The sequence below is a fragment of the Lutjanus erythropterus genome, chromosome 2 (assembly GCF_056507025.1).
Source record: "Lutjanus erythropterus isolate fLutEry1 chromosome 2, fLutEry1.hap2, whole genome shotgun sequence".
NCBI classification, from domain to species: Eukaryota; Metazoa; Chordata; class Actinopteri; order Lutjaniformes; family Lutjanidae; genus Lutjanus; species Lutjanus erythropterus.
Genome location: NC_139318.1, coordinates 32,036,150 through 32,063,807, shown reverse-complemented (window position 1 = coordinate 32,063,807; position 27,658 = coordinate 32,036,150). Strand labels below are relative to the sequence as shown.

The 27,658-nt window shown below is 38.5% G+C and overlaps 2 protein-coding genes across 13 annotated transcripts in view; both read right to left on the bottom strand.

Moving 5' to 3' along the window:
• Positions 1-814: 814 nt before the first annotated feature.
• LOC146331958 (SH3 and cysteine-rich domain-containing protein 3-like) lies at positions 815-12,234 on the bottom strand. Its single transcript, XM_084745382.1, has 13 exons — positions 12,025-12,234; positions 10,843-10,921; positions 10,367-10,445; positions 6,314-6,470; positions 6,113-6,210; positions 5,923-6,004; positions 5,204-5,301; positions 4,848-4,911; positions 4,415-4,464; positions 3,634-3,737; positions 3,445-3,496; positions 2,253-2,390; positions 815-1,019 (listed from the first exon to the last, which is right to left on the bottom strand). Exons 2-13 carry the CDS (start codon positions 10,857-10,859, stop codon positions 921-923), a joined length of 1,038 nt encoding a protein of 345 aa, XP_084601508.1. The 5' UTR covers positions 10,860-10,921; positions 12,025-12,234; the 3' UTR covers positions 815-920.
• Positions 12,235-13,759: 1,525 nt separating this feature from the next.
• r3hdm2 (R3H domain containing 2) overlaps positions 13,760-27,658 on the bottom strand; it is a 78,044-nt gene continuing 64,145 nt past the window's right edge. For all 12 annotated transcript variants that reach the window (XM_084737305.1, XM_084737362.1, XM_084737378.1 and 9 more), the window contains 9 exons: positions 25,413-25,548; positions 23,311-23,468; positions 21,991-22,130; positions 21,609-21,709; positions 20,598-20,767; positions 20,234-20,378; positions 18,586-18,680; positions 17,949-18,033; positions 13,760-15,387 (listed from right to left, as the gene is read on the bottom strand). In XM_084737305.1, coding sequence (XP_084593431.1) covers positions 14,990-15,387; positions 17,949-18,033; positions 18,586-18,680; positions 20,234-20,378; positions 20,598-20,767; positions 21,609-21,709; positions 21,991-22,130; positions 23,311-23,468; positions 25,413-25,548 — 1,428 coding nt within the window. In that variant the 3' untranslated portion in view covers positions 13,760-14,989. The remainder of the gene's footprint in view (positions 15,388-17,948; positions 18,034-18,585; positions 18,681-20,233; positions 20,379-20,597; positions 20,768-21,608; positions 21,710-21,990; positions 22,131-23,310; positions 23,469-25,412; positions 25,549-27,658) is intronic.

The following is a 27,658-nucleotide window of genomic DNA, read 5'->3' as shown; positions in this document are numbered from 1 at the left end:
AAGAAAGTTTTTTTTTTTTCCCACTGCTGTCATGAGGGTAACTGATGGAAAGTTTTATCTAGAACCCACCAAAGGTGTTCTACCATACACCTGTGTAAATCGCAGGGGTTTAATCTAGAACACATTCAGGGGGTTCTACTGAGAACCTCTTTATATTTCGCCTGTAGTGATGCAGCTAGCAATGATTGGGTTGCCAGAGCTGAAGGGAGCAGCAGCAATAGTGACACAGTAGGCTACAGTGACCAAGAAAAGTTTCTGATGCCTCAGATGAAGCAAAAGCAAGGATGACAGTTAAAAAACAAAGATTTAAAGTGAGGACAAACACAGATAACCATTAGTCTAACTTTTCCTCCTTGGAGAGTTTCTGCTCTTGGTCTCTTCAGTGGTGGCACAAAATGTCCAAAAACATTTTTACTGAACATCAGAGCAACTGAACAGGAGGAGCTGACATAATTTCCAAACCGACCTTTAATGGTAATCACAAATGCATACCTAATACACAATGTACACTGAAGCTGCACACAGCTGCAGTGCCACTACATCAGATACAAAATATGCTAAAAAAAAATAAAATCAGTGAAGTGACCTGCGTTCTGCACACTCATGTTGATGATGTGTAAACACTTGAGCAGAATAAAATGTCCTCAACCGCGGTAATATTCAGTTTACTAGTTTGTGTGGACCAAACCATAAACCATTATAACCATAACCATTCATCACAATATATTCTGCACTCAAGCTTTTAAGGTCATGTGTGAAGTTTACAAATGAGCAAAGCAAAAAAAAAAAAAAAAAAAAAAAACCCAAAAAACGTGTGTTGTAAATTCAAGTATAAAGTGATATTGCTGCTTTGGATCAAGAACAAGCGAGTCTGCCACAGGCGCTGATGCTGAGTTTGATGTGTTGCCCGCCGGTCCTCCTCAAATCTCCTGCAGCAGGTTGGCGGGGAAGAAGCCGAGTTTCCGTCCTGTACTGACCTTCAGGTAGCCGTTTACCTCTTCACCTTTCTTCACCACAATCTGAGGACACACACAATGAACACTGTTAAACTGTTAGACCGGGACAATTTTTAATTACCTTAGGCAAGTGTGGGTGATGTTTTCCTTGATGTACCGAAGAGTATTAGTGCCAGGCATGAGATGAAAAGAACTAAATTTGAAATGTCAAGAGTAAAATTGACATGCCATTTCAACTTTACTTTACTTCTCTTTACTTCTTCTTACTCTGATTATTTATTTTTTCTTATGCCTGGCATTAATGCTAAACTTATTCTCAACATTTCAACTTTATTCTCAACAAAATAATCTATACCGGTGCTAGTTGGCACACAACAAGAAATCTATTGAAAGCACACAATAATTTTGAGCTAAAATTAATCTGCGCATCAATATTTGAGATGTGCAGCGCAGTGCATTTGGAGCCTGTGGGAGGAATTTTTTCACAACATTTGAGTAAACACTGGAGCAAATGATATAATCTCAGTTTTAACATATTGTATCTCTGCTGTGGAAACTCCAGCTGAGGAAGAACAAAATACCATCTACCATCTACCATGAAAGTGAAGTACCACCCCCCACCCTTTGAGTAGATTTAAGTGTGTCAAGTTGAGGTTTCTGGAGAAAAAGTGTGAAAAGATTTTGAAGAGTGTGTACAAAATCAGGATCTAGCACTTGAAAACTTAAAAAAAAAACCCTGCTATGCTGATTTGTTAAAGCCACTATGTGTAGCCGAGTTTGGCACCACATGGTGGTAACAGAGTAAAGACACTGTAGCTGACAGCAAAGCACGCCGCTGAATAGTTTTCATGTCTTCGCATAAGGAACAAGAATTTAAAGTCGGGTTTCAGGTTAATTTACAGCGAGGGTTAAATTTAAGCAGCTGCGAGGTTGAACGAGGTTAGATGTTACTGACTGAACATAAATCACTGATAGTGAAACATTGGTCTCTTCATGTCGGCATGACGCATGCTTGTGTGTGTATTCATGTGTGTGTGTTTCATAGCTGTCATGTTACCTCACATGATGACTGTATTTAAATGAATAACAACACTATTTTTAATTAATTAAAGTGGAAATCACAATGTGTTTTATTCTAATTTACTTTTAAATAATGGTGTTATTTGTTATGGTTGTTATTTGTGGTGATGACTTCATTTTTTGGGACACATTTCAGACCAGAAGACCAGTTAGCTGGTTAGAGTTAGGCGTGTAGTGGTTATGGGTAAGTCTCCACAAACTTAATCACGTGTTAACCTGGTCTTTCTTCAGAGTGATTTGGCCCATCTCTCTGTTGCCGACAAAGGAGCGTGTCACCTTGTAGACCCTCTCTCCCGCCCTCACTCGGATGATGTAGTTGGCAGGTATGAAGCCCGTCCTCTCTCTGATCTTCCCCTGGTGAGGCAGAAACTTTAAATGTAGATTTCCTAGATTGCACAATGTGAACATCAAGTTTACACATTGTTCAGTGCGGCTGTGAAACCTGAGCGACTGACAGAAACAGTTGGCAGGATGATGAAGGAGACAACAACAATCACTGTGGAAGACAAAGCTGCAGGTGTGGTAGCCTCGTCTCACACACAGTTTCACCTACAAGAATTTATTCTGGAGAGTGTTCAGTCACACCTGGCCAAGACAACTATTTACTTTACTTTTCTTCATTTGTTTATTTGATAAGCACACTGCACATTAATGAACATGAGTATAGAAATAAAAGATGTGAACAGGGATTTATGAGAGTTTAGCAAAATGCCTAATTTTGCCTAATTTACATCTGTAAGCTTTTAGACTAACAGTCTAAAGAAGTAAATGAATGATCTATCTGCTGTTCCAGATTTATTCAGAATGTAATTTTGGCAGATAGTTTGAGAGAATTATAACAGAGCCACAATGTTTTTTATAGTTTCTTACAGTACAGAAAATTTAATGTACTGGCCAGTGACACCGCAGCAGTGTGATGTCCATTCACTCAGATGTCAGTCTGAATCAAACAGCTTACTATAAAATATATAAGCTTATTTGCCCTTTTGTTCAGATGCTGCAAACGATTAATTTATGTTCCTGACCTTTTAAAGAGTATCACTTTGAAATAGAGGTTCAACATTTCAGATTGCAGCTCTTAGTCTCGCAGTTTACCTTAAATTTTTTGCCCTTTGATTGCTGATTAACTTTACAACATAAATACTGAACACAATGTTCTATAAAGTAGCCGTGCAGCTTCCGTGCAGCACATGAACGGACCATGATTGTCCAGGCTCAAAGGAAAAAAGAAAAGATAATCAACTAATGGCAAAAATCCCAGACCTACATTATGACCAAAACCTCCTTAATTGATCCTCAAGCCATCTGGATGTCTGTAAAATGTCATAACGTTTGGAGAGCAGACATGACTGAAATAATCACCTCGACATCAGTGTGAGTAAAATTAGAAACCAAATCTGGAACTCACCCTCCACCACTCCTCGTTGGAGTCATCTATTACTGTGATGCGGTCACCAGCACTAAGGAACAAACAGGATGTGATTATTTTTAAGATTTTAATATTTAAATATTAGCTGATTACTCAAGCGAGTGTGTTAGTAAGTCAAGCAGAAAGAGACACTCGGAGGGATGATTGAAGGTGTGGAGAGGAACTTACTGAACATCCAGGTCGTCTTTCTCTATGGCTTTGAAGCGGTACAGAGCCAGATAGTAGTGAGACTGACTGAACACACCGATCTTCCCGGGCTGAGGCTTTTTAGTCTGATAAAGACAAACACACAAAGCATAGTACTGACTTTACATCACCAGTATTAAGGAAGTATCTCTGTCCATGGATGGATTATGAGACAGGGGGCCTCTGGGCACAGACATAGTCTGATGAAAGGCTTCGTAGCCCTCCAACAGGAGCGAGACAAACAGATTAAACATTATTCCTGTCATTTTGCATCTCCTTGTGGCCATTTTGTGTCTTTTTGTAGTTGTTATCTATCTCTTTTTAGTTACTGTGTGTCTAGTTGCAGTTGCATTGCAGTTGTTTTGTGTCTTTTTTTTGTGTGTCTCTCATTTTGGTCGTGTGTGTGTTTTTTTTTTTTTTTATCATTTTGTGTCTATTTTGTTCATTGCAGAACTCATTGCAATCATCTTGTGCCTTTCTGCAGTTGCCGTGAATTATTTTGTAATCGTTTGATTGAGTTTCCTGCAAAAAATGTCACTGTCACTTCAGACTCAGACTCTGGACCACCGACCCTCTGACTACTTGAGTCACTGGTCCTGTGCCCAGTAGGCTTGTTCAGTAATCCATCCATACCTTCATTGCAGTTAGTGTTTCACATTCATCAATTATAATCTTGTTTGCCATTATTATTGTCATTCATATTGTGATGTTTTTCACTGATATCATCGTCATCATCACCATCAACATCATCATCATCTCTGACCTTGTCATCAGCAGGAGCCTTGTCTCCTTTTTTGTCTCCTTCTGTGTTTGCTGATACACAACATGATAAAAATGAGACAAACAAACAAACAGAGAGAATATTATTCACCTTCATCCTGCATCTCCATTACTGTGGAGAACATTTGATGGTATTTCTGCTTCTACCAAAAAACTTTACAAGGGCTGGACCAAAAAACAAACTGAATGTAACAGTGAGAAAGAAGATCTGCATAGTGTCATGATTTTTATTTAACAGGGACCTTTGTCGGGTTTTTGGTAAACATTAAAGAGAAACAGCGAGCATGGCGTCGTAGAGAGCGAGTGAGGTGGCATATAGCAAAGGTCCTGAACCTGGAACATGAAGTTAAACTTGTCAAACAGGATATTGTATCTCTCTACCCTTTCCGATACTGACAGCTGCTGCATGTACTTACCTCCTTCACCTCCTTCATCCTCCTGTTTGGGCTGGGAGTCATCATCCTCCATCATCATCATCATCTGAACAATTCAGGATAAACGGCAGATATACATTTATACTGAACCCCCTGTAACAGATTTTATAACTGAATTGTGCTTAAAGCCGGATTAAATAAGCATAAAAATTAATTTGAAGAGGACAGTAGGAGAAAGGGGTGAGTAAAACAATTACTGTGACATCAGATAAACATTTATAGGAAATAATTCAAACCTGATGACCTAGAGTCTTGTTTAAATCAGGGTCTCATTGTGTGTGTAATAACTACTATCTGATGACAGCTCTATGAAGTGTCTTTAGTGCATTCACACTCACATTCTTCTTGTCCTCTGACCCTTTCTTACGCTCCTTGTTGGCCATGATCACACCGATGCGCAGAGTCTCAAACACAGGATCAGTGCGGTTTGACTGTGCTGCCAATCAATAAACAGGGACGACAGAAAGAATCACTGATCAATTTTACTGAAACAGCAGTAAAATTGATGATTACTGTAGAGGATTTTAAGGGCTGAATAAAATATATAATACATACAAATAATGAAGTGCTTAAATAAATTATTAAATATATAATTATATAATAAATAAATGTTTTATTATTGCTTATTGTTTATTTATATATACTTTTACAATTTATCCATTGTGTAACTTGTTTATCTATTCATTTATTTAGATATTTCATTCATATGTATTTAGTTCCCACTCATAACCCTCAATGTGTTACATTTGATTTTGTGAGCCAGTTTTTCCTAAAGACTAATCTGAATACCTGATATGATACTAATACCACCTTTTGCAGCTTTTGAACAAGAAAACATTAATGAGTCGAAGTGGAAAAAGTGGACAGAAATGTTCATATCAGCATTCATACAAATAACAATTTAAGCTGATAAAAATGAACTTCCTGTGTGCAAGTCTACATACATGTGATGTATAAGGTAATATTTACCAAAATGAATGTCCAAGATTAAGACAAAGAATGTTTGATTTGGTTTTAAGGTGGAATTTCTGTTTATGTATAAAAATGTTGGACTCACAGAAGGGCAGCAGCTGTGAGACTGTGGCATTCTGCTGACTGCTGTAGAGAGGAGAGCTGTAGGCTCGTCTGAATCCTGGAGGCTAAAAGAAGAGCAGACAGGAACATGTACTCTAAATATCTGAACCAATAAAATCTCTGTAGAGGAATTTTGAATTAAAACCAGCAGTACTCTGTAATACGAAGCTCACAATTTTGCCAAAACACCTCTGGAACTCAACGTAGGACTGACACTGGTGGTGGATGCTGGTTTTGCAGTTCTTACATCTCAGTGCAAACTTATTGTTTACTAAAGGGGGAAAAAACAAAAATCACATTTAAAAAAGTACATTTTTAAATGATCATGATGCACTGAAGTCTACTTATTTTGCAGAAGAACAAAAGAGACGTACAAACTATCATGCGTGCACAGACGTCACAAAACTTCGGTTTTTTGCAGTAGTGGTCCTTGAACTTGTGAGGTCTGTCGTTGACTGGTTTGACTGGTTCCGCAGGAGGTGGTTCATCTTTATCTTCCTCCTCTACCTCCTCATCATAGACGAAATACAGCTGGAGATAAAGGTGAAGAAGGAGGTTCAGAGACACATTAAGACAAAACACAAAAAGATCATTTAACATGAAACACAGTGGACATAACAGTAGACTGGGCTCACCTGTATTCATGTCCATGAAAAATAACTTCTGTAACAAGTGTTATAGCTCTAATCTCTCTCTCTGTAAACATTTACAAAACAAAATATCCCAACACACCCATTTTAACCAAGCTATCACAACATTATTAATTATATATTTTGCCTCTGATTGGCTAATCCTAACTTGTCCCTAACCTTAACCAACCTAAAGAATCGAGGCATTAATTGCTAGCCAATCAGAGGAAGAGTTCTTACATGTCGGAAAAATAAGGCATAAAATACAGGCCTTAAGTGGTGAAAACTGTGGTTCACTTTGATGGAAAGTTTGTCTGTTTTGGGAGACGAGTGGGTACAAAGTAATAATATAGCAAATTAAAAATTCATTCATTACTTTTGGTTACAGTTTTAGTAATAATGTGTGGTTGTCACAAAATCCCGTGGCCTCACGGCAAGTCCAGGCGCAGCACGCCATTAAGGAAACACTGATGTATATCATACACAGCTTTATCTGCAGGCAGAGGTTTGGACTCGAGTCACATGACTTGGACTCTGTTTGAACCAATCTGACGGCATCCATTCAAAGTTGCAGGAGAAAAGTACAAGAACTAATGTTACTTTACTGAGCTCCAGTTGAAAAAAATTAGATCAAAGATCATTTCATTCATGTACAAAAAACTACGCAGTAGTCGACAAAATGCTTTGAAAATGTTTGAAAATGACCAACTGAGCGAACTAAAAAACATCCAACTTTGTTTGACATTTCAAGTTGCACAAAAAAAAAGATTAAGTCGAGGCTGTGTTGTTAAAATGGCATCACATTACAAAACTCATAATTTAGGACTTGGATTTGACTTGGGACTTGTCTGTCTTGAGGGCAAGGACTCGAGACTTACTTATGACTTACATAACAATAACTCGGTCCCACCTTTATCAGCCACTGTGTTTTTAAGGAAGCCTGCAAGGTTCGTTTATACATCATTGTACAACACAGGGTTGTGCAACGACATGCAAGTTATTGTCCCTTTATATTACTCATAAAACAAACACTGTATAAATGAATGAGCAAATAAGTCATCAAAATAAACTATTATTTATGGAGGCAGACTTTAACCTGAGGAAAGGTGCTGCTCTGTAGTCAGGTGGTGCAGCGGCGGATACTTCAGAAGTCTAAACGAACTGAATAAACCCTCCTTAACGATTCAGTTTTGAGATGCACTGCATTGTTTTTATTTAATCCAAACAGTATCCTCCACCGCCCACAGCCTGACACATCTATATGAGAATGATTCTATTAATACTGAACCGCCCTCCGGTCTGAGTCATATGGAGTCTGTCTGGTGTTCACACAAACTGTAGAGCCAGATCTCTGAATAATGACATCAAACACACACTTATCAAGACTAATGTGCGTCTTTTTATGCTTTTATTTTGCTCAAATTCATAAATTAAAGTCATAAAGTAATCCTGCATGATACTGGGAGTTTTTCATGCACGCACACTCACACACACACACAAACACACACACACACACACACACACACACACACACACACACACACACACACACACACACACAAACCACAGGTGGGACAGACTGAAAGGGCTTAGATCTCAAAATAGCCTTCAACGGAGACCAGCAGAATTCCCAACTGAATGTAACAAAGCTTGACATCGCTCCACCTAAATATACTGCAATCTAGTCAAACAGAGCCATAAGGATGTCACACACACATTCACAGCTTTGTATACACACACACACACACACACACTCAGAGGGATGCCTGACAGACCGAACTGGCTCCGACTCTCCATCACTGGCAGGATTAGAGGTGTCCTGCAGCCGCCAGGCTGTGGATTTACACTACAATAACTGATAATACCAGGGACAGTTCACACATTACAGCACCGTCACTCTGCAGCTCTATTTAGCTGTCAGGACTCCTAAACAAACCGACAGTCCCACAATGCCTCAGTGCAGTCGTCAGCTTAGAGTTGATTTATTCAAACCCACCATGGCAATATTTCACAAATCAAGAGAGCAGAAAAACAGATGATGTGATATCTGTCTATAATCTGTCCCTGCAAAATAGTTATTATTCATTCAGCTCATGTATTATACCCAAGTGTTGTATATAACACTGTTTTTGTGAGAAGCTGGAAGGGAACTAGAATGAAATTTTGTTGTACAACCCTGAGTTGCAAGGTGACAAATAAATACACCTTGAACATTTTGAATCAAGTATTTAAACATATGAGCAGTTTCAAGAAATGTGTCTGAATCAATGCAAATCAATGTTAATAGGGTCAGTTCACACTCCAAAATTCATATTCATCCAGTGGTATTTTACAGTTCATAGAATTATGCCTCACGTTTAGCAAACTGCTAAAAGTGAAAGTTTGGACTTAAAGATTTCTCTCCATTTTCATATTCTGCTCTTGTTAATCTGGAACTAAATCCCTTTTTGTCAAACAGCACCAGAAGTTTTTATTTCCACATCAGCCAAGTGCCTATTTTATATAGAGCAGATTGTTGACCAGTTAATATAGACCCAGGACTTTAAGCATCTTTAATATGATAATCTTTTCTATGTTTAAAGTGCAAAACAGAGATGGCTAGCCTCATGCATTGCCATCTTGCTGGAAAAATAGACTGTTTAACATATTATAAAACATAGAATTAATTAAATTAAAATCTTAACCATTAATCTAAAACATTCAGTGCCAGAAAGTGCACACATCTGAATCAGGTGGTAATGTCTCAACTGTGGCATAAGGTCCTACTTTAATATGTTTCTTAAAATTACTTAAAAACACTAAACTAAACAATATATTTCAAAAAGAAATATATTAGATTGGACACATCTACTATTCTTACTAGAGGGTTTATGTAACATGGAAAGTGTTGTATGTTGTTTTGCTCTAGAAAGTCAATACATATATTTATGTTAAAAAAAGAGAGAGAGAGAGGGAGAGAGAAGATTGTTGAAAATGTAAGATTTTGGATACTGGAGATATAAAGGTTTCACACACATGAAATTCTTAAAAAAACACACACACATTTTTCAGAACAACATCACAGAGTAAAATGTTAAGTTTTTGTTTTTTTAAGAATATTCAGTGGGGTAGACATATACTTACTCAGTGTCAAAAAGAGATTGGCTATTCTTGCATGCTTTAAGTTTCCTCTTTTAATTTACTGTGTGCTGAATTCTTGACATGCAGGTCAGACATTTTGCTGCTCCCGTCTTGGTCCTTCATAGATTATCACGTGCACCTCTTAGGTGTTCGATAATCACAGCTTTGATCAGGTTTTGAGATATTTGTGTCTGAGATGTATCTGTCCACCACATTAAAATAAGGAGGAGATTTTAATTGTTGAAATATTTGGTGTCATTAATAGAACATACTGTGATAAGATTTCAGTGTAAATACTTTTTACTTAAGAAATATTTCTCATGAAATCAGAGGATTATCCAGAGAGACTTTAGAAAAACAAGTTACTGTTGACTGTTTTTAAGGCTGTAAGCACCACTACAGTATTCTGTTCACCTCCTTTTTATGCTTTGGGACAACAGTAAATATGTTTTTTTTTTATTATTATTATTTGGGTGAACCAGCCCTTATATATTATATACAACATATAAAATATGAGCTCTAACATTGATCACAATCAGACATGAATAATTCCTCATGCCATTTATCATGTTTTGTTCAGTTACTTAACAGTGACAGATCAGTTTTCCGTTTATTTGGATATCTGTCTCGTGGATGTGTGTGCGCCACATGTTGAGTTGTGGATATTGGATGTCTCACCGTGTTGTCCTCCTCTTTCACCACATTATCAGGCAGAGGTGGGTTGTCATGAATATCCACAGAGTCCTTGTCATCCAGCCTGTCAACATCGGATATCAAATGTCACACAGAGAAGCAAACACTGGAATGTGAAAGACAAATTGTGACCAACATTTTTCAGGCTCATGGTGGTCTCACTGTATCTGAGCCTGCCTCAGATGTCACATACTGGGGTATAGTTTTTTTTTCTGTTATTCTCTACTAAAATCTGACATTTCTTTTGATTTTTCCACTAACAGATAGCAATTTGATCACTTCCAACTGTGTATTTTATTTGAATTTAGTTCTTTAAGATTATTTTCTGATATTACGAGATTGGTGAAGTCTTTAAAGCATTAGAAACCAACCTCAAGCAGAGTCAACTTGACCTTAAAAGTATGAAAAACTTACAATCATTTGTAATTCGTGCATCAGATTTCATTCTTGTCTGAACTTACGAGTCATATTGAGCCATGGCGTCTGGTCAGCTTAAGTTCAGTTCCTCCCGATGTTCAGAATCTGAACCAGCAGACGGCGCTGTAGACACAAAACACAGCATCAGCATCAGTTCTACTGCTGCAAAGAGATTCTCAAGAAATCCCTGTAGGTGTCTCTTAATAAAGCATCTCCCTTCTGCTTCACTTACAATTAATGATTAACCAGTAACCTGAGATCTGTCAGAACTACCCGCAAATTGAAAAAGTTTAATATATGTTAATTCAGTAAACAATAGTTGCATTTAGTGCATTAGAAAAATAATTAAGAATACAAAATTATTATTATTAGTTATTATTAGTTACTTACTTTTACTTTGGCCATAATTTTAAGTTTATTTAAAGTGTACTTTTAAAAAGTGTACTTCAAAATGGATGTCATTAAGTGCAACTTCAATGCACTAAAAATAAATAAAATAATTCTGCAATACTTAACTTGGTATATAAGCGTACTTAAGTGTAAGTGTAGTTACAAGAAGTGCACTTTATTGTAAATGTATTGTAAATTGTAAATGCATGTATTTTGTAGAAGTATAAAAAGAAGTATCATTGTTTAAATCCTTTGTGATACTATTAGTATATCTACAAAATGTGCACTTCAATATAAGTTTATTTAAAGCTGCTCTTCAGTACACTTTAAAAAAGTAGCACAAACAATGTAAACTTTCATTTCATTCATTGGTCATGTATATTAGTTCATACACAGTCATATACTTTAAGTGTATACTTGAAACTGTTCCACTTTAGCACATAAAAGTACACTAAATACACTTAAAATTGTGCTTCACAGTGATTTAACAACAACAAAAATATACTTAGTACAAAATTAATTAAACATTCATAACAAACTTGAAGTATATCAGAACTGAATATACTCAGCATATGTATTTTTCACCCGGGGAAACAGGATTCACTTGTAACCTGGTAAAAGATACATGTCAAACACATCACAGACGGTTCGGAGGGTCACTCCCTTCTCAAGTTGCTCTGCATGTTAGAAAACATGTTACGGACATGAAGAAGAAAACATCCAGCGATCAAACACTTAACATGTTCCCAGCAAGTGTTAGTAAGAAAGTTAGAAATCATTAAGGGAGGGCAGATCATTACTCTGGATGGACATTCATGAAGAAACTGTCAACTGACCGTTAAACTTGTCTTCCACTTCTGGTCAAACAGACGTGGTTGTCCGCCGTCAGCTGGACTCCCTGCAGCTTAAAACTCCTCTGGACTCTTTCGAGCTTTATCTAGCAGCCCTGTTGTCCAGTTCTTAACATGCTTAACTTTCCAAATGAGGCTCCAACAGGTGGGACACTGGGATGAGTAATGCCAGCAGTCCAACCCGGCCCAGCCCCGGGTCTGCATGTCTGTGTGCGTGTGACTGTTTGGGACAGCTGAGCGCTTTAAAAGATGAGAAGCTCTCCCAGCTGAGTGGTAAAAAAAAAAAAAAAAAAATCAGAGTGCTCTGCTTCTGGTTCCTCACTCAGCAAAGCAAAGCATGAAGTTAGAATATTATCACGCTTGCAAACAACGTGTGGACTTGGTCAGGTGTTCTGGGATTCGACCCAGGAGGAAAATAAAGGTTTATCTGGATGCAGTGGTGGAACTGAAATCTCAGCTGTCACAAAAAGATGAAAATACTTTTCAGCCAAACAATGTGAATAATGTTTAGTTACCTTAGTGGTTCTAAAACTGTGGGGTGGGCGCCATAACTCAGTTTGAGAACCGCTGAGCTACATCCATCTGCATCAATCACAAAATGTTTATTTTCACTCAGACTATTATGATAAAACAAAACAAAATAAATCTGAGTCACAAAAGAGCCAAAAAAAAAAAAAAAAAAAAAAAGAGAGAAAAAGAATATAGTTTCCCCATCTGTGTATGTGTACTGTATACGCTGTATTTATCCTTTGGGACCTGGAAGATAAAAATTTCAATATTTAGCTTTCTTTAAAGATAATTAAAGTAACTGGGATGTAAGAAACATCTCACAATGATTTTTTTCCCCCCAAAATAATAATGACCTTTCCCTTGTAGCGGACACTGGGTCAATATTTTCCACAAAAAACACATTACAAGGCATCAACTTGGTAATGAAAAATTTTCATTTGCTCTGCATTTCTATTTCATTCATTCTCATTTGATGAATATTGGAAATAAATATAAAACAAGCTGTATCATTTTATTAACAATTAAGTAGAACTTTATTACATTAAAAACTCTTGGTGGATGAATCTTCACTGTTGAACTGTTGGCCTGGTGCTTTGACTTGTACTGGATCCAGCTGTTTGTGGCAGCCACATAAAAGAAATACAGGATGAGGCAGAAAGTCCTTAGATAAAGGCACATCATGTGGTCACAAATCTAAATCTGTTCTGCCTTCCTCGGTGCTCTGTTTGAGGTATGAAAAATACTTGAAAACAAGAAGTGAGTCCCATTGTCCAACACAAAGGACATGGGTTAAAATGTGTATCGTGAAGATTTAAAATTAACAGACTTCTTAAATCTTAATATAAAATAGTTCAGACTCTCATAAATGAAAAACATCCTTATAAAGACAAGAACAATGTATCTATATAAATGTGATCACTCATCTCTCTTACTGCCAAAATACATCTTTGCTGAAATTCCTGTCATTTTGAAATGACAGCAGATGTGCTCTGTTGGTCACACCCACATGTGTGACATCACTTGAAAGCCCAGGATGTGCTTTTTGGAGGACATCAGGAGTCAAATAAACCACATGCATGGCATTTTAAATAAAGGCCTCAGTGTCATGTCCCCCACGGAGGACAAACATGAATTGCCAACTATGTGGATTACGGCTCAGTGTAGAGTCGACTTCAGTAAAGTTAAACAATGAACCACATGACACGTGATGTTTTGATAGATTTTTTCTCGACTTTTATATTTTTAAAAACAAACAAAAAATAACAGATTAAATAAAATTTACAGTAGACATATGCAATCATTGTGCACTTTAACTACTTCTTCTGATACGTTCTGCACAGCTGTCAACGAAAAACGCAAACACAATGGGGCGTCGGGGTGGAGCTGGGTGGGCGGGGGGTTTGTTGTGGGAGAGAGGAGAGGAGAGGACCAAAGAAGTGAGGTAGAGGGCAGTAAGGAGGAAACAAATGTAGGGGAAGAGGAGAGGGGGGATGAAGAGGGAGGGGATAAAGGATAAAGGAAGGCCTAAACTTTTTCACTCAGGGGGAAAGAAAGAAAAATCACTGAATATATAGATTTCTTTTATTCCTTACATCACTTATATAAATATATTGAATCCCAAAAAACAAAAAAAGGAAAAAAAAAAACCTTTTGAGAAAAAAAAACAGCGCAATACAGAAACCCACAACAGCAGTAAGGCAAACAGAAAGCAAGAGAGGAGAGAGCAGTGAAGAGAAGAGTACATGAGAGGGACAGAGGAGCAGAGAAAGAGAGGAGGCAGGATGAGACGTGGCAAGAAAAAGAGCGGTGGGGAAAAGCAGAGAGAGTGCGCAACTGTGCGTATGAAAATTTATAAATATGTGAGATTAAGAGACAACTGGGTGGCGGAGAAGTTGAGGAAGGGAGAAAGCAGAAAAAGGAGGGAAAAAGGAGGAAGGGGTTGGAGAGTGGAGGGAGGAGGAAGAGGAGGAAAAGGTTTGACTGAGGTCGACTGTCCAGTGTGTTTTTGTTATGTGCTACGTGACCCTGTTGCCTGCGTTTGTGTGTGTGTGTGTGTGTGTGTCTGTGTGTGTATGTATGTGTGTGTGTGTGTGTTTTGTATAATGGCAGCACACATTCCACGGCAACAGTGAAACACATGCTCACGTGTCTTGTGTGCTCTTCTGCTATATAAATACAAAACAAAAACAATGAATAAAAACAAACAACAAAATCATATTTGCAACCAAACACCAGCCACCTCATAATTCACACCTTCTTCCCTTTTATACATTTGACACATCATTTAACTCAAGTTTTTTTTTTTGTTTTTTTTTGTTTTTTTTAAATTGTACACTAAGAGCAGTCCCCCTCAGCCCTCCTTCCTTTTCCACCACTCCGCCGAGAGTCTTTTCTTTCTGTCTCCGTGACTTTCTGTCTTTCCTCTGCCTCTCTTTTCTTTTCACTGAGAACTGGCTCTCTCCAGCACGCGCAGGTCATAGTTCTTTTTGGCGGCCCTCAGTTTGAAGAGGCTGGCCCCGCTGTTGTTAAGTTTGAAGGAAGCACTCTGGGCAGCCATGGTGCTGGGAAACACTGCCACTACTGTGTAGAGGTGAGCGGGGTCGCCTCCGTCGCCCTTCGCTCCTGGCCCCATGGCCCCGGGCCCGGCAGCGGCTCCCGGGCCAGAAGGCCCCGGAATGGGACAAGGACCGCAGCCTCCCGCTCCTCCTCGGCCTGCCTGCGGCTCCTTCAGCCACTGGATCTTGGCACCGCACATCGACAGCTGGTTGAAGAGCTTTTCGGCCTCTGGACGTGAAATCCCCTCTGGCAGGTCTGTTACCTCGAGTACTCGACTCACCACTGGACAAAGAAGAGACGAGGACAGTCAGAGAGACATGATCAATCAAGCTGTTGTTTCGAGATCAGTGATGCTCAAATACGGGTTCATAGACTCTGCCAGGGGGAATTTTATATTTTCAGATTTATTCAATCAACTTATCAGCATATAAAAAAATATTTTTGGGATGCACTAATAATTATTGGGCTGATGACTTATTGCCATTTGAAGAGTTAGAACTGTTCTTTTGTTTTTGTTGTTGATTTGGTTTGGTCAGAGCTAATGAATAATAAATCATCCATATTTGCTCACTATAACTTGACCTCTCTTAAACTATATGTTATATGAAGGTCTTCTTAAAACACAAAAATGTGAAATTATCAGTACTCTTAACTAACAGCCATGAGAAACTCCTAAAGAACTAAAGACTAAAGAACCTAAAACTGACCTTCAATCAGCATGAGGGTGTGTAGATAATGACTGAATTTTAATTTTTGGGTGAACATCCCTTTAAGATGGTACAAATTTTTAATACATGTCTAATATCTTTCTAATACATGTCTCTTGTCTTCTTTCACATAACTGAGAAGAAGTGTAAAAAATATACTCAATTAAAATTATTCCAATGGACATACACAAGGAGATCACCAGCACATTTTCTTTGAAGAGGTTCTTAGCTGAGAAAAAATTAAGAACCTCTGCTTTAGAGACATGAAGCATCTGTACCATACACATTATATGTGTTACCTGAAGTGCACTGTTTCATTTATACCTGCACATTGTATATTTGTACTTTGTTACTGGTAATGTCTAATTTTGTTACCTGCGTCGGGACATCAGATGTAAATAAGCATTTTTGCCAAAATCTGGCATGGTTACATCTTGTACTCTCATTAACGTGCCCTATCCCTATCAAATAAACAAATGAAGTAAAGCAAAGTGCTATTTATCTATCTAGATAATCTGATGCAAGTTGCCTTGTTGCCATCAGCCATAGAGATGTCTGCCTTATTTTGAATATAACTGAACTAGATGACACTCGGCTTGTACTGCACGAACCATCAAAAATACATTTGAAAACTTAAATAATAATGTCTCTTTCCAGAAATAATGGATGAGAGGCTCATGTTTGTGATGTAAACTTCAATCACATCATCCTTGGCTGAGCTGCAACCTTTTGTCCATGAGTGGATCCAAACTTAGTTCTGCATGGTGTCACGGTTGGCAGTGCTAGTTGGGTAGAAAGAAAATAGTTCTTACATGATATTGGTCACAACAAGGTCTGTGGATTATCTTGAGTAATGAGATCATGATTTCTGGGAACAGACATTGCTGTTAAGTTGTTCTAATGTAGTTTTTAGGCTGTTTGAGCACCACAAGCTGAGTGCCATCTATTTCAGATATAGTCGAGAGAAGGCAGACATCTCTACGGCCGATATCTCCAAAACTCAGCGAGTCAGAACAATCCAGATGGATAAATAACACTACAGGTAAGAGAAAAAACATGAGTTTTGGTTTTCTAATCTGACATATTTGCAGAGGCTGTAGAACTGCACTTGAATGCAAAGCTGTAACTCAAGGTTTATTTAATGACGTCCACACCAGAAGGATGAGTTTGTGAAGAAAACAATACAGGAATTAGGGCGCCTGTACTTTGGAACGACGAGGAAATGAGGGTAACGAAACCTGTGTCACTTCAAAAAAATACTGTTTTATAGAAGGACTTTTATGTGAATCGCTGCCTCTGCACTGCCATTTAGGAGTTTGGAATCACTGTAGGGTCTTTGTTTTTCCTTTTATATCACACTTTACTCCTTTTAATCATAATTTTTAGGCACAAACATTTATGTTAAGTTTGGATCTGTTCTTGATAGTATCTGTTTGTTGTTGTGTTGTAGTGGTAGCTGTATCTGTTTACCCTAATATTTTAACTTATGTTCTTATTATTTATTGGTGCTATTTTTTCTGAATTTACTGAATGTAAAGCACTTTGAGTGTTCATTAATATCATTGAAAAGATCAGCAACATACAGGCTGAGAAAAGTGATATAATCTGCCTGCTAGTAGCTACTTTTCACACATATACCTGAACACACTTTGCCACTTTTATCATTTGTTATATTTACTGCAAGCAGATCTGCAATGATTGGTTGACTAATCAATTAGCTGATCAAAAGATTTAATAATTGTTTCAGTCATTTTTCAAGCAAAGACGTCAAACACTTGCCGAGGTCCAGCTTCAAAAATGTGACGAGTAACAGTAAATGAAGAGTCTCTGCGTTTTGAACTACTGGTCAGACAAAAGAAGCAACATGGAGATGTCATTTTGGGCTGTGTGAAATTATGATGAGCATTTTTCACAATTCTGTGAAATTTCAAAGACTAAACTATTAACCGCAAAAATTACTGGCAGATTAATTGATAATGAAACTAATCATTACTTGCAGCCCTACGTGTGTGATATGATTCTTTGAAATAAAACCACGTGGCCACATGGGAGTGTATATAACTAGACCTGCAGGAGAACATGAGAACACAGACAGATGTTCTGCTGGTTTGTGATGATGATGCACCTGTAACTTACCAACATCAGTAGTGCCGAGATCTGTTGAGGCAGATTTGAGTGTTTGTTTCTTCCCTCGTGCCCCGTGTTTCATTACTCCTTGGCCCTGAGCACATAACAGAGACATTATAGGGCTTATTATTACAATGAAGTTCCACAACAAGACACTAGATGGGGGTATAAGCAATCAGCGTGAGCCTTAAACTTGGTCTTTGGTAAGTGGAGCAGTTTCAACATCCACTAGTGGGCAGCACAGACAGAAAATGATGGACAGCTCATTTTATTATGACTTACACTTAAAATGGAAAAATGATTTTAAAAAATAATTTGTTACACAACACTGCTGTAAATAAAGATTTTAATCAATTTCCACACACCCACACTTTATGAGTGTGACTTAAATGTGTGATTAATCCCAAACTTTACACGAATATCTTCATTCAGAAAACCAAGACATTCTGTGGTGACTCATCGGTCAGCTGACATTTTCACCTATTTTTGCCACATTTTTAAAAAAGCCTTTAGGAAAACACATGGCAACAAATGCACAAAGGCGAGATTAAATATATCAAGACAAGTCAATATCACAACCTTGGAGCACAGGAGGACTGTGAGTTGTGTAATGTTTCAGACAGTACAAAGGCCTGTCAGTACTGACCTGATGGGAGCTGTAGGAGGACTGGCCATGCATGAGAGGAGGAGGACACAGGCTGTACTGGAGAGGCTGCCCCAACAGAGAGTAGCGACCATCACCTAAAGAACATAAATCATATTAAAGTGATCAATCCTGAAAACACTTCAATTCAGAGTTTTATTTCCCAGTGGAGACCAGACCATTTTTTTTTCTTTTTCTAACCTGGTCTCATTGATAAAAAAAAAAGTCTTCATGTGCAAAGAACCCAAAGCTGTGAGAAATGGGTAAAAGGGCCTGATGTAGCTCACTACTACAGTACTCTATATTTTTCATGTTTTGAAGACGATCAAGTAAAGCTGAGCGCCATGGTGATAACATGGATCATAGACTGATGCAAGACCGTATTTGTATGTGTAATCTTGCATTCCAAAACACAGTCTATTTGTCAGTACAGGTTTTTGTGTGTAAATATCGGTCAGAGGACAGGGACGAAGTAAAGGTGCAGCAGATTTTGATCAGGTGGCACAGCACCAATCATGTGAGGTGAAATGACGACCTGTTGGCTCGAGGCCAAAAGCCATCTGACAAGGTTTAGAGGGTCGCTGTGAAAATGGGTGAAAGAGCACGAGTCTGAGCAGGGATTCAAGCACACAGCTGTAACAGCTGTCCACGTTTATTTGCCTTTGAATTAAGGGAGTTCTTATTTTTGTAGTGCCTGCAATCATTTCTACTGGTTTTGATAACAAGTTTATTACTTTACTATGTGGCATTCATTGTTGTTTTTTTTTTTTGGGAGGTTGGTGGGATGATTTTGTCATCTTATTTCGGGAATCTAATGGTCCTCAGAATGAGAACTGCTGCTCAGCGAAGCAGTCCAGTGGATGATTGAGAGGTAAACAACCTGTAGAGCCAGACTTTTTACACTTCTAAGCACGTCTTTAGTCAGTAGGGGTACAGTTTCATTTTTCTGTTTAATAAGGAAAATAAGTGTAAGAATATTCCCTTTCTTGACACGTGGTGGTTTTATTTTGTTTATTTACTGGATGTAACAAATGTACATAGACTAAGTAATGTATCTCAGATTCCAGAGGACGAGATAACAGATTGCTCAACCATAACACAAACCCCAAAAGCATTAAAACCATTAAAATAAAAAATACACACCCAGTTCCATATAAAAACTGAACTACTGTAACTGGTTGCACAATCTAATGGATGGAATAAATAATTACTGAATGTATGCTTTCATTTTATTTTTATTTTTCCTCTCACAGTTTGTATGGTAAAACTCTTATCTGATTATCTGACTGCTCATGTGACAGACCAAGAGGATGAACAAAGTTGGTGAGAAAATGTAACATAATAAGCTTGAGGAATGATGTTGATAATGATAAAATAAGACACAGGTTGCAAAAGCCTACTCTTCTATTAACAGCAAGAGTCAGGGCCGATGTTCAATAAATGAACAACATACTAGTGTGTGATATGATAAATGACAATCAATACCTGATTGAATATGTACCATCTCCATTGTCACTGGTTATATTTAAGCATTAAATACATTTTCCTCATTCCTGTCACCCGATGAATATCTGCACGTTTATTGCATTTTTTTGCTCAATCATTGTTGCATCGTATGTTTTGAACTTTCATCCCTCTTGCTCATTTTTACCTTGAGCTGGTCCTCCTGGCCGGGGAAACTGGGAAATGAGGGGTAATGGTCCCAGGCCTGGACAGACGCTGCTGACGCTGCCGGAGGGAGACGGGGTGGGAGACTGAGTAGGGGAGGCCAGGGGGCTCGTCAGCTGGGTACTGGCCTGGATGCAAGCAAGAAAAAAAAAAAAGAGAGAAAAAATATAAAATACTGTGACATATTAGTGCATCTTCCCTGATCACATTAACATTTTCAGCCACACGGGGGCAGACAGATTCATTTGTGAATATGTTTAAATGAATGACTGGATTCTTGAGATCTTTTTCATTTACAAATACCTTCACCACTGATCAGGAGGATCTTAGTGTTTATTTCTGTGTACCTGTGGAGTGTTGTCAGGTTTGTAGAGTTCTCCTGGTTTGCCGGGCCTCTGCTCTATGCTGTAGTACTTGCATGGGTTCCACTGGACCAAAGGAGGGTTCTGGGAAGGCTGTGGTCCATTGGGGACACTGAGCTGCATGACCATCACCCCAGGCCCAGGAGGGGGCACTCCTGAGAGAGCATGCAGAGAGACAGAGGGAGACAGACACACATGTAGATAAACTGCTAAGCCCTGACCATTTTCATTTGTTGTCAAAGACAAAATATTTCAATGACTTCATGGCCTGATATTTGAGAAAGTTATCCTTTTTAATGACCTGCAGATGACCTGTAATACACACTACCATGATGCCTTGTTTCCTGGTTCAAGATTACAATCGCGTTTGCCTGCCAGTATAACAGCTTAAGATATCAAACACCAGATGAACAACATTCATTATTCCAAACGTGTAATATGACAATATTTTGTTGAATTCAAGAAGACCCAAAGTTTAGATCCTTTGTTGAATTCAGTCTGAGAACAGAGGAAACAGAGTCTGAAATATAACTATCATGCCATATTAAAACTGACCAATCACATCACATTTCCAACAAATAAACATACACCTGAGCAAACAATACAAACAGAACAGAGGTTGAAAGGATAAAGTGACCATTATTTACGATCAACATTTGCTTAAGGGCAAATGTGAATGCAAGGTCTTTGTGAAGTTTAGGCTTTCCGTGATTTCTCCAAACATTCCCTTTTTAAGGACATTGATCAAAGTGTGAACTCCATGTACCTCAATCTGCACTTTTCCCTGAATACCTTTCACCTGATTTTATGAAGGAGGGCTTCAATTTGGATTTCACTGAATTACAAAATACACCAGGCATTCATTCTGGGAGGATTATAACCACAAATTAGATAAAAATGAATCTAAATAAAACTAAATCTTAAGGAAGCTAAAATTATGTTCATTTAGTGGTCACAAAATGTTTTTCTAATGACCACTTTACAACCACGTCTCACCTGAATATTGCTGCTGCAACTGTTGAGGGTTGCAAGGGGACGGCGACTGTGTGATTTGATACTGCTCAGAGCTGGGAGGCTGCAGGTAACCTACTGATGGGCTGCAGGATATAAACACAGAAGAAAAGACACTGAAATGTAGTTTGTTCGTTTGTTCGTTCACTCACACACTCACACTCACACCCACACCCACACCCATACACAAGGATACCAATACAATATTGAAGAAGATCAAGAAAATGCGAGGAGATGCTCCCACAAAATTCCCCTGTGGCTGCTACATACAATGCACAACATATTTTTAAGTTACGCTGATCATTTGAAATTTGTGAATATTGTGCCAACTCATTTATATGAATATGTTGTATTAATCTGTACATACCTTGTGCTATTCTGCTGTGTGGGTGTGATAACACTGTAGTAGACAGGCATGGGTCCCTGGACAGACTGGCTGACTGGTACCATCACCTGCTGCTGGTACTGCTGCTGCACCACCTGTTGATTTTCATTTCCCACTGGTACCTGGGAAAGTGTGGAGGGTTGAGAGATAAGACACCAAAAAATGAAAACGGAGAAAAGAATTCAAGACTAACAAAGAAGGATTAACTTTAAAACCTTTCACTGTTACATCTCATTTGGTCTTGTTGCAGACTGTATCTGTCTGTCCCTTTTTTGGTCTTTGGTAGCCAACACACAGGGTTCAGATGTAACGTAGCATTTGATTTGTCACAATAACAGAATTTTAAACGTCAGTACAATTAATCAAAATTTTAAGAAATTTGCAATATGGCCTACTGCAAATTTCAAATCACAGGAGGTGCAATATTTGTTAAAGGCTAGATGTGTATGAAAATACTATTTTAAATTAAATACTGTTGTACCACAAAGCAAAGCTGCAACGATTAATCAGTTATTAAATTAAATGCCAACTATTTTGATAATTGATTTATTGAACATTTCCTGGTTTTCTTACTCTTTTCTGACAGTAAATTACATATCATGAGTTGTGAACAAATCAAAACATTTGAGGATGTCATCTTGGGCTCTGGGAAACAGTGACAAACATTTTAACAATAAAGACTGAACTGAACTGAGCACTTACGATATTTTTAATAGGTTCAGTACTTTTGATACTGTAATTAATGCACATTGTATAATTTAAATGTGGTATTGAAAAAGTATCCAAATATCAGGGCAGAAAGGGGCAGAAGCTTTGGTTAACTCCTTACTCTAAACACAATTACAAGTAATGAGGACTGACCTCTGGACTAGAATTGACACGAGTCAGTCTATCTGCTGCTCAAACCTACTTCTGCATTAAAAGCATCAGAAAAAAAAGAGTAGAAATTTGTGGTTTTTCACATCATTTACTTGGTGCATTTCTATTTAACTTGTTGCAGAAGGACGTACATAATTGTTGATAATGTATTCATCATTCACCATCATGTTGATGAAGATTTATGATCAACCCGCTAATATTATTGGGGTCATTTAACTTTGTTTGACTCCTCAAATGTTGTTTCAAATGTGCACCAGATGGAGCTGTTGAACCTGGGAAGATCAGCCACATGTACCTGGACACTGGTGGGGCTAAAACTTTCTGCTCACCAGGCAAGGCTTATTTACTAAACAATAGCAAAAAACTGTTGTTTTTGTATCCTTTATTAGTTACAGTATTTCCCGCACTAAAAACCGTCCGTACCTGATATGATGGCATCTGTGGGTACTGAACCATTATACTTTGCATTTGTCCTCCCATGCCTGCCCTTTGGGAATTGAGCAGACCAGGGTTTTGGGGCTGCTGGACACCCATCATGCTCTGGTAGCTCGGCTGCTGGCTGGGCATCATGGTCTGGAGACCTGATGACAACAGACAACAATTGGAGCAGAGAAATTAGAGAAGGGTGATAAAGGAGGAGTACAGTGCCAGAGAGAAGAAAAGAAGAAGACCGGTCGTTGGGTCTTTGCTTTTGAGGGGAAAATCACTGCACAACAGGACAGAAGCAGAGTTGACTGCAACAAACAGAGACCAACAGTTTACAGATAATGGTGCTATAAGTAATCTTAGCTCAAAGGAGAACAACTGAGGCAACTTGGATGATAGCATACAAAAGCAACAAAATTCTCTGGACCACTTTTATACTTGTTTAGGTTTACATACTGTATACCTTGTTTTCATAAATTACAGGATGTTAGTAGTACTTTCTTTGCAAAAAAAACACTCATTTCATAATAGAGAAGTATTTGTAGAAGTACACAAAAAAGGGCATCATACAAACTGAGTTTCAACAATTATAACTTGAGTAAAATCAGAAGGGTCTCGGTTCACATGCTTGATATTTCTTTAAGAATAAGTCTTCAACATCACAAAATTCATATTTCAAACAGGCAGGAGCCCTGGACTGATGAAAGGTCTGTCTGACCGCAATGTTCATGATCCATGTGGATTTGGCAGGCCGCACTATGAGCCAGAGTCCAGTCAGGTTGTCAACAGTGTCTATCAGTCACATACTGTATAAACACACAGCCAACCTTCACAGATCCCAAATGAGAGGGACTGAGGGATAAAGGTGTCAAGGTTTTCCATGAAAAAAAAGAGGCACGGCTCTATTTTGGTTCGAGCATATTTGACTTGGCAGAACAATGCAGAGACAAGGCTTAAAATCAACCTTTTACCTGGTAGACTTAAAACTAGGTATGATTCAGCAGTTATCAGCAAACATAATACAGGGATAAATTCAAGTGGACTGTACACGTGTATTGATTTACACAAGAGAAATTTTGAAGGAGGGTGCTCCAAATAGGTTAAAAAAAAGTAAAAAGGTACAAACATCTAAACATAAATATTCAATACCAAAATAACTGTGTGTATCATGAGTGATTTTATGCAAAAAAGCACAGGAAACAGATTATAGACTGCCTGGCCAAAAAAAGCCACATACAGATTGGACACTGTGGCCATGAAAAAAGTCATGTGGTCTGATGAGTCCAGATTTACCCTGTTCCAGAGTGATGGGCACACCAGGGTTATAAGAGAGGCAAATGAAGTGATGCACCCATCATGCCTAGTGCCTACCGTACAAGCCTGTGGGGGCACTGTTATGATCTGTGGTTGCTTCAGTTGGTCAGGTCGAGGTTCAGCAACGTTATGTGCCCAAAAAATGAGGTCAGCTGACTACCTAAACATATGGAATGGCCAGGTTTTTCCATCAATGGATTTTTTCTTCCCCCGATGGCACAGGCATATTCCAAGATGACAATGCCAGGATTCATATGGCTCAAATTCTAAAAGAGTAGTTCAGGGACATGAGACATCATTTTGCACACATCAATTGGCCATCAGAGTCCAGACATTAACCCCATTGAGAATCTTTGGGATGTGCTGGGGAAGACTTTTATGCAGTGGTCCGATTCTCCTGTCATTAATACAAGAATTTATTCAGCTCTGGACAGAAATAAATATTGAAGCAATGTCATGGCAAATGCATACTGTAATCAAAGCTGAAGGTGGTCCAATAAAATTTTAGAGTGTGCGACTTCTTTTTTTTTTTGGCAAGGCAGTGTGTGTCTTTATATAATTTTCTATATACATCTACTCATCTATCAAGGTATTAAATGTTAGTATCCTTATGCCACTCAAATATGAAACGTATATACAGATGATTAATATAAGGTCCAAGTCCATCAACTTTTACTGCATCTGAGCACAAAGCATCATCAATGCAAACACAGAGTCCGCCTCCTTGTGTCTTGCAAAAACTGAAGCAGATTTTGTGATAACACCGTATAACAAAATGTACTGACCTGACTGCTGGGTGGGCTGAGGCATGGGTTGTGTGCGCTGGGCAGGATAAGACACCTGGTGGGACATAGGCTGGGGCACACGATACTGCTGGCCTGAGCTGGGATACTGACCAGGAGGGTAGTATGACACCTGTATCTGAAGAGACACAACAAAAACTATTTAGAGAACAATAAATACACAAAGATGACACAAGATTAGTTGTGAATGACAATCATTTAGACTTAGATTTGCCATATTCAGCCTTGTTCACATGTGGAACAGAGTCAATACTCGGAAACCTTATACTTTTATGGCACTTAGAACCTACCAATGCTCCTGTTTTTCCTGGGTTTCTAGTATGTTTCAAGACTCTCTCCCAGGGCCCTCCTGTTTTGTTGTTTCTCCCACAAAAACTTGCCTAATTTGTGTGGCTCTCAAACTTTACTGTTCGATTTGTCATACAACTTTTGTACAACTTTTACAAGCCAGACTGTCTATGAAACACAATTTACAAAAAATCCACACCCTGGTAAAGCATGCACCCCATATGCTGATGCTGTGAGTACTTTGCAGCAGCTGCCAGTTTGCCTCCCGCCTGTGGAGGTGACATGCAGCAAAGGGCCACATGTGGAAGTCAAACCCACAATCACAGCCTCAATACATGGGATGTACACTCTACCAGCTGAGCTACCTGGCCATCTTAGCTATGATTTTAATCTTGACCAAGTTCTCAGGGAAATATGTGGCTCTGAATTAATTAAATAAATGAATTAACACATGGACAAAGTTACGAGTTGATGACTTTGTCTTTACGCTTTTGGATGCAGTCAGTTGCCTGCTACTGCAAAAAATGATGAAACAGATGACATATGAGACTGGTGACAGTAAACCGGGCATCCAAGACAATGGGATTAAAGTTACAATAAAGCTCCATGGCACTGAGCAGAACTGCAGATTTGAGTGATAATCTGTGTGGGTGCATCACTGCAAATGATCCCTATCACATGCATGTCGTAATATGATCCATTGCCAATACAAAAAGAAGAAGAAGAACTCCATTCTTTGCTTCCTCGTCAGTTTTCAACAGAGATGTACATAAACAAGAATGCTCAACAGAAAATATTTTATAACAGATACAGAGGTGCAAGTGTTGGATGCTGAGGCTGAAACAACTTGCAGTTTATACAACTGGGCTAAATGTATAAATACAGTTTCCAAACGAGACATCAAACGGACAAACAGAGAGGAAGTCGAATGTTAGTAGGATCAATAGTTCCTGCCTCCACCTTCATCTGCATACATGACGACATTCAGCCCATCCAGAGGCTGCAGTGGTGTCAATATTTGCACTCCTGTTACACTGTCGACCACCCACACATTGAACAACACAGTACATCTTCATTTCCCACCCAATGCTGTTTATACAAGTATGGAGACCTAAGAATGAGGATAATATAAGATGGTGTGTAGGGTGATAAAAGGCAAAGGACGCTGTCGACATAGGTCAGAATTTGGAACTATAAAATAAAAGCGCAGAAAATGAAAGCTACAAAAAAGACAGAAAATGTGCAAAGCCAGATCAGTTCAAAATACATGTTGAAAAACAGGTTTCACAGTGCAGTAATATGTGAAAACTACTTGTAAATAGGTTCGTATAATGAGTCTCATAAATATTCCAGTAAACATTCTCTTCTCCATCTCCATCCACGCTGCTTTAAGAGGATACTATTGACCCCAGGTTCCCTTCAAAAGAACACAATTCTATTGCCAATTAAAAAAACAAAACAAAACCAAATTAGTCACTTCAGCTATTAAAAACTCGACTAAACAGACTATATTCCTTTACAACTTAGCCCAGAGGAACATTACGGGGCCTAATGTCTCCCACAGGGTGTTTAATGGCCAGGTCAATTTAGTTCTCTCTCCCCAAATGAATTATAATAACTACTTTATGGATTCAAGTAAAAGCCTGAGGGAGGGAAGGACGACTGTGAGTGACAGAGAGTGAGAGAACTCATTATTGTCACCGCCTCTGCAATCGGAGGGACGTGACAGGCTAGCTGTCTGACTGAGGCCAAGCTTGTGAAGGTGACGCACGGCACTCTGAGCATCAAACTTCCTACTGGGTGAATCCTGCTGGTTCATAGGAATCACATCACTGATATGTCATACCTAACTCCAAATTTATAAGATCTTTTATCATTTCTAATATCTATCTATCTATCTATCTATCTATCTATCTATCTATCTATCTATCTATCTATCT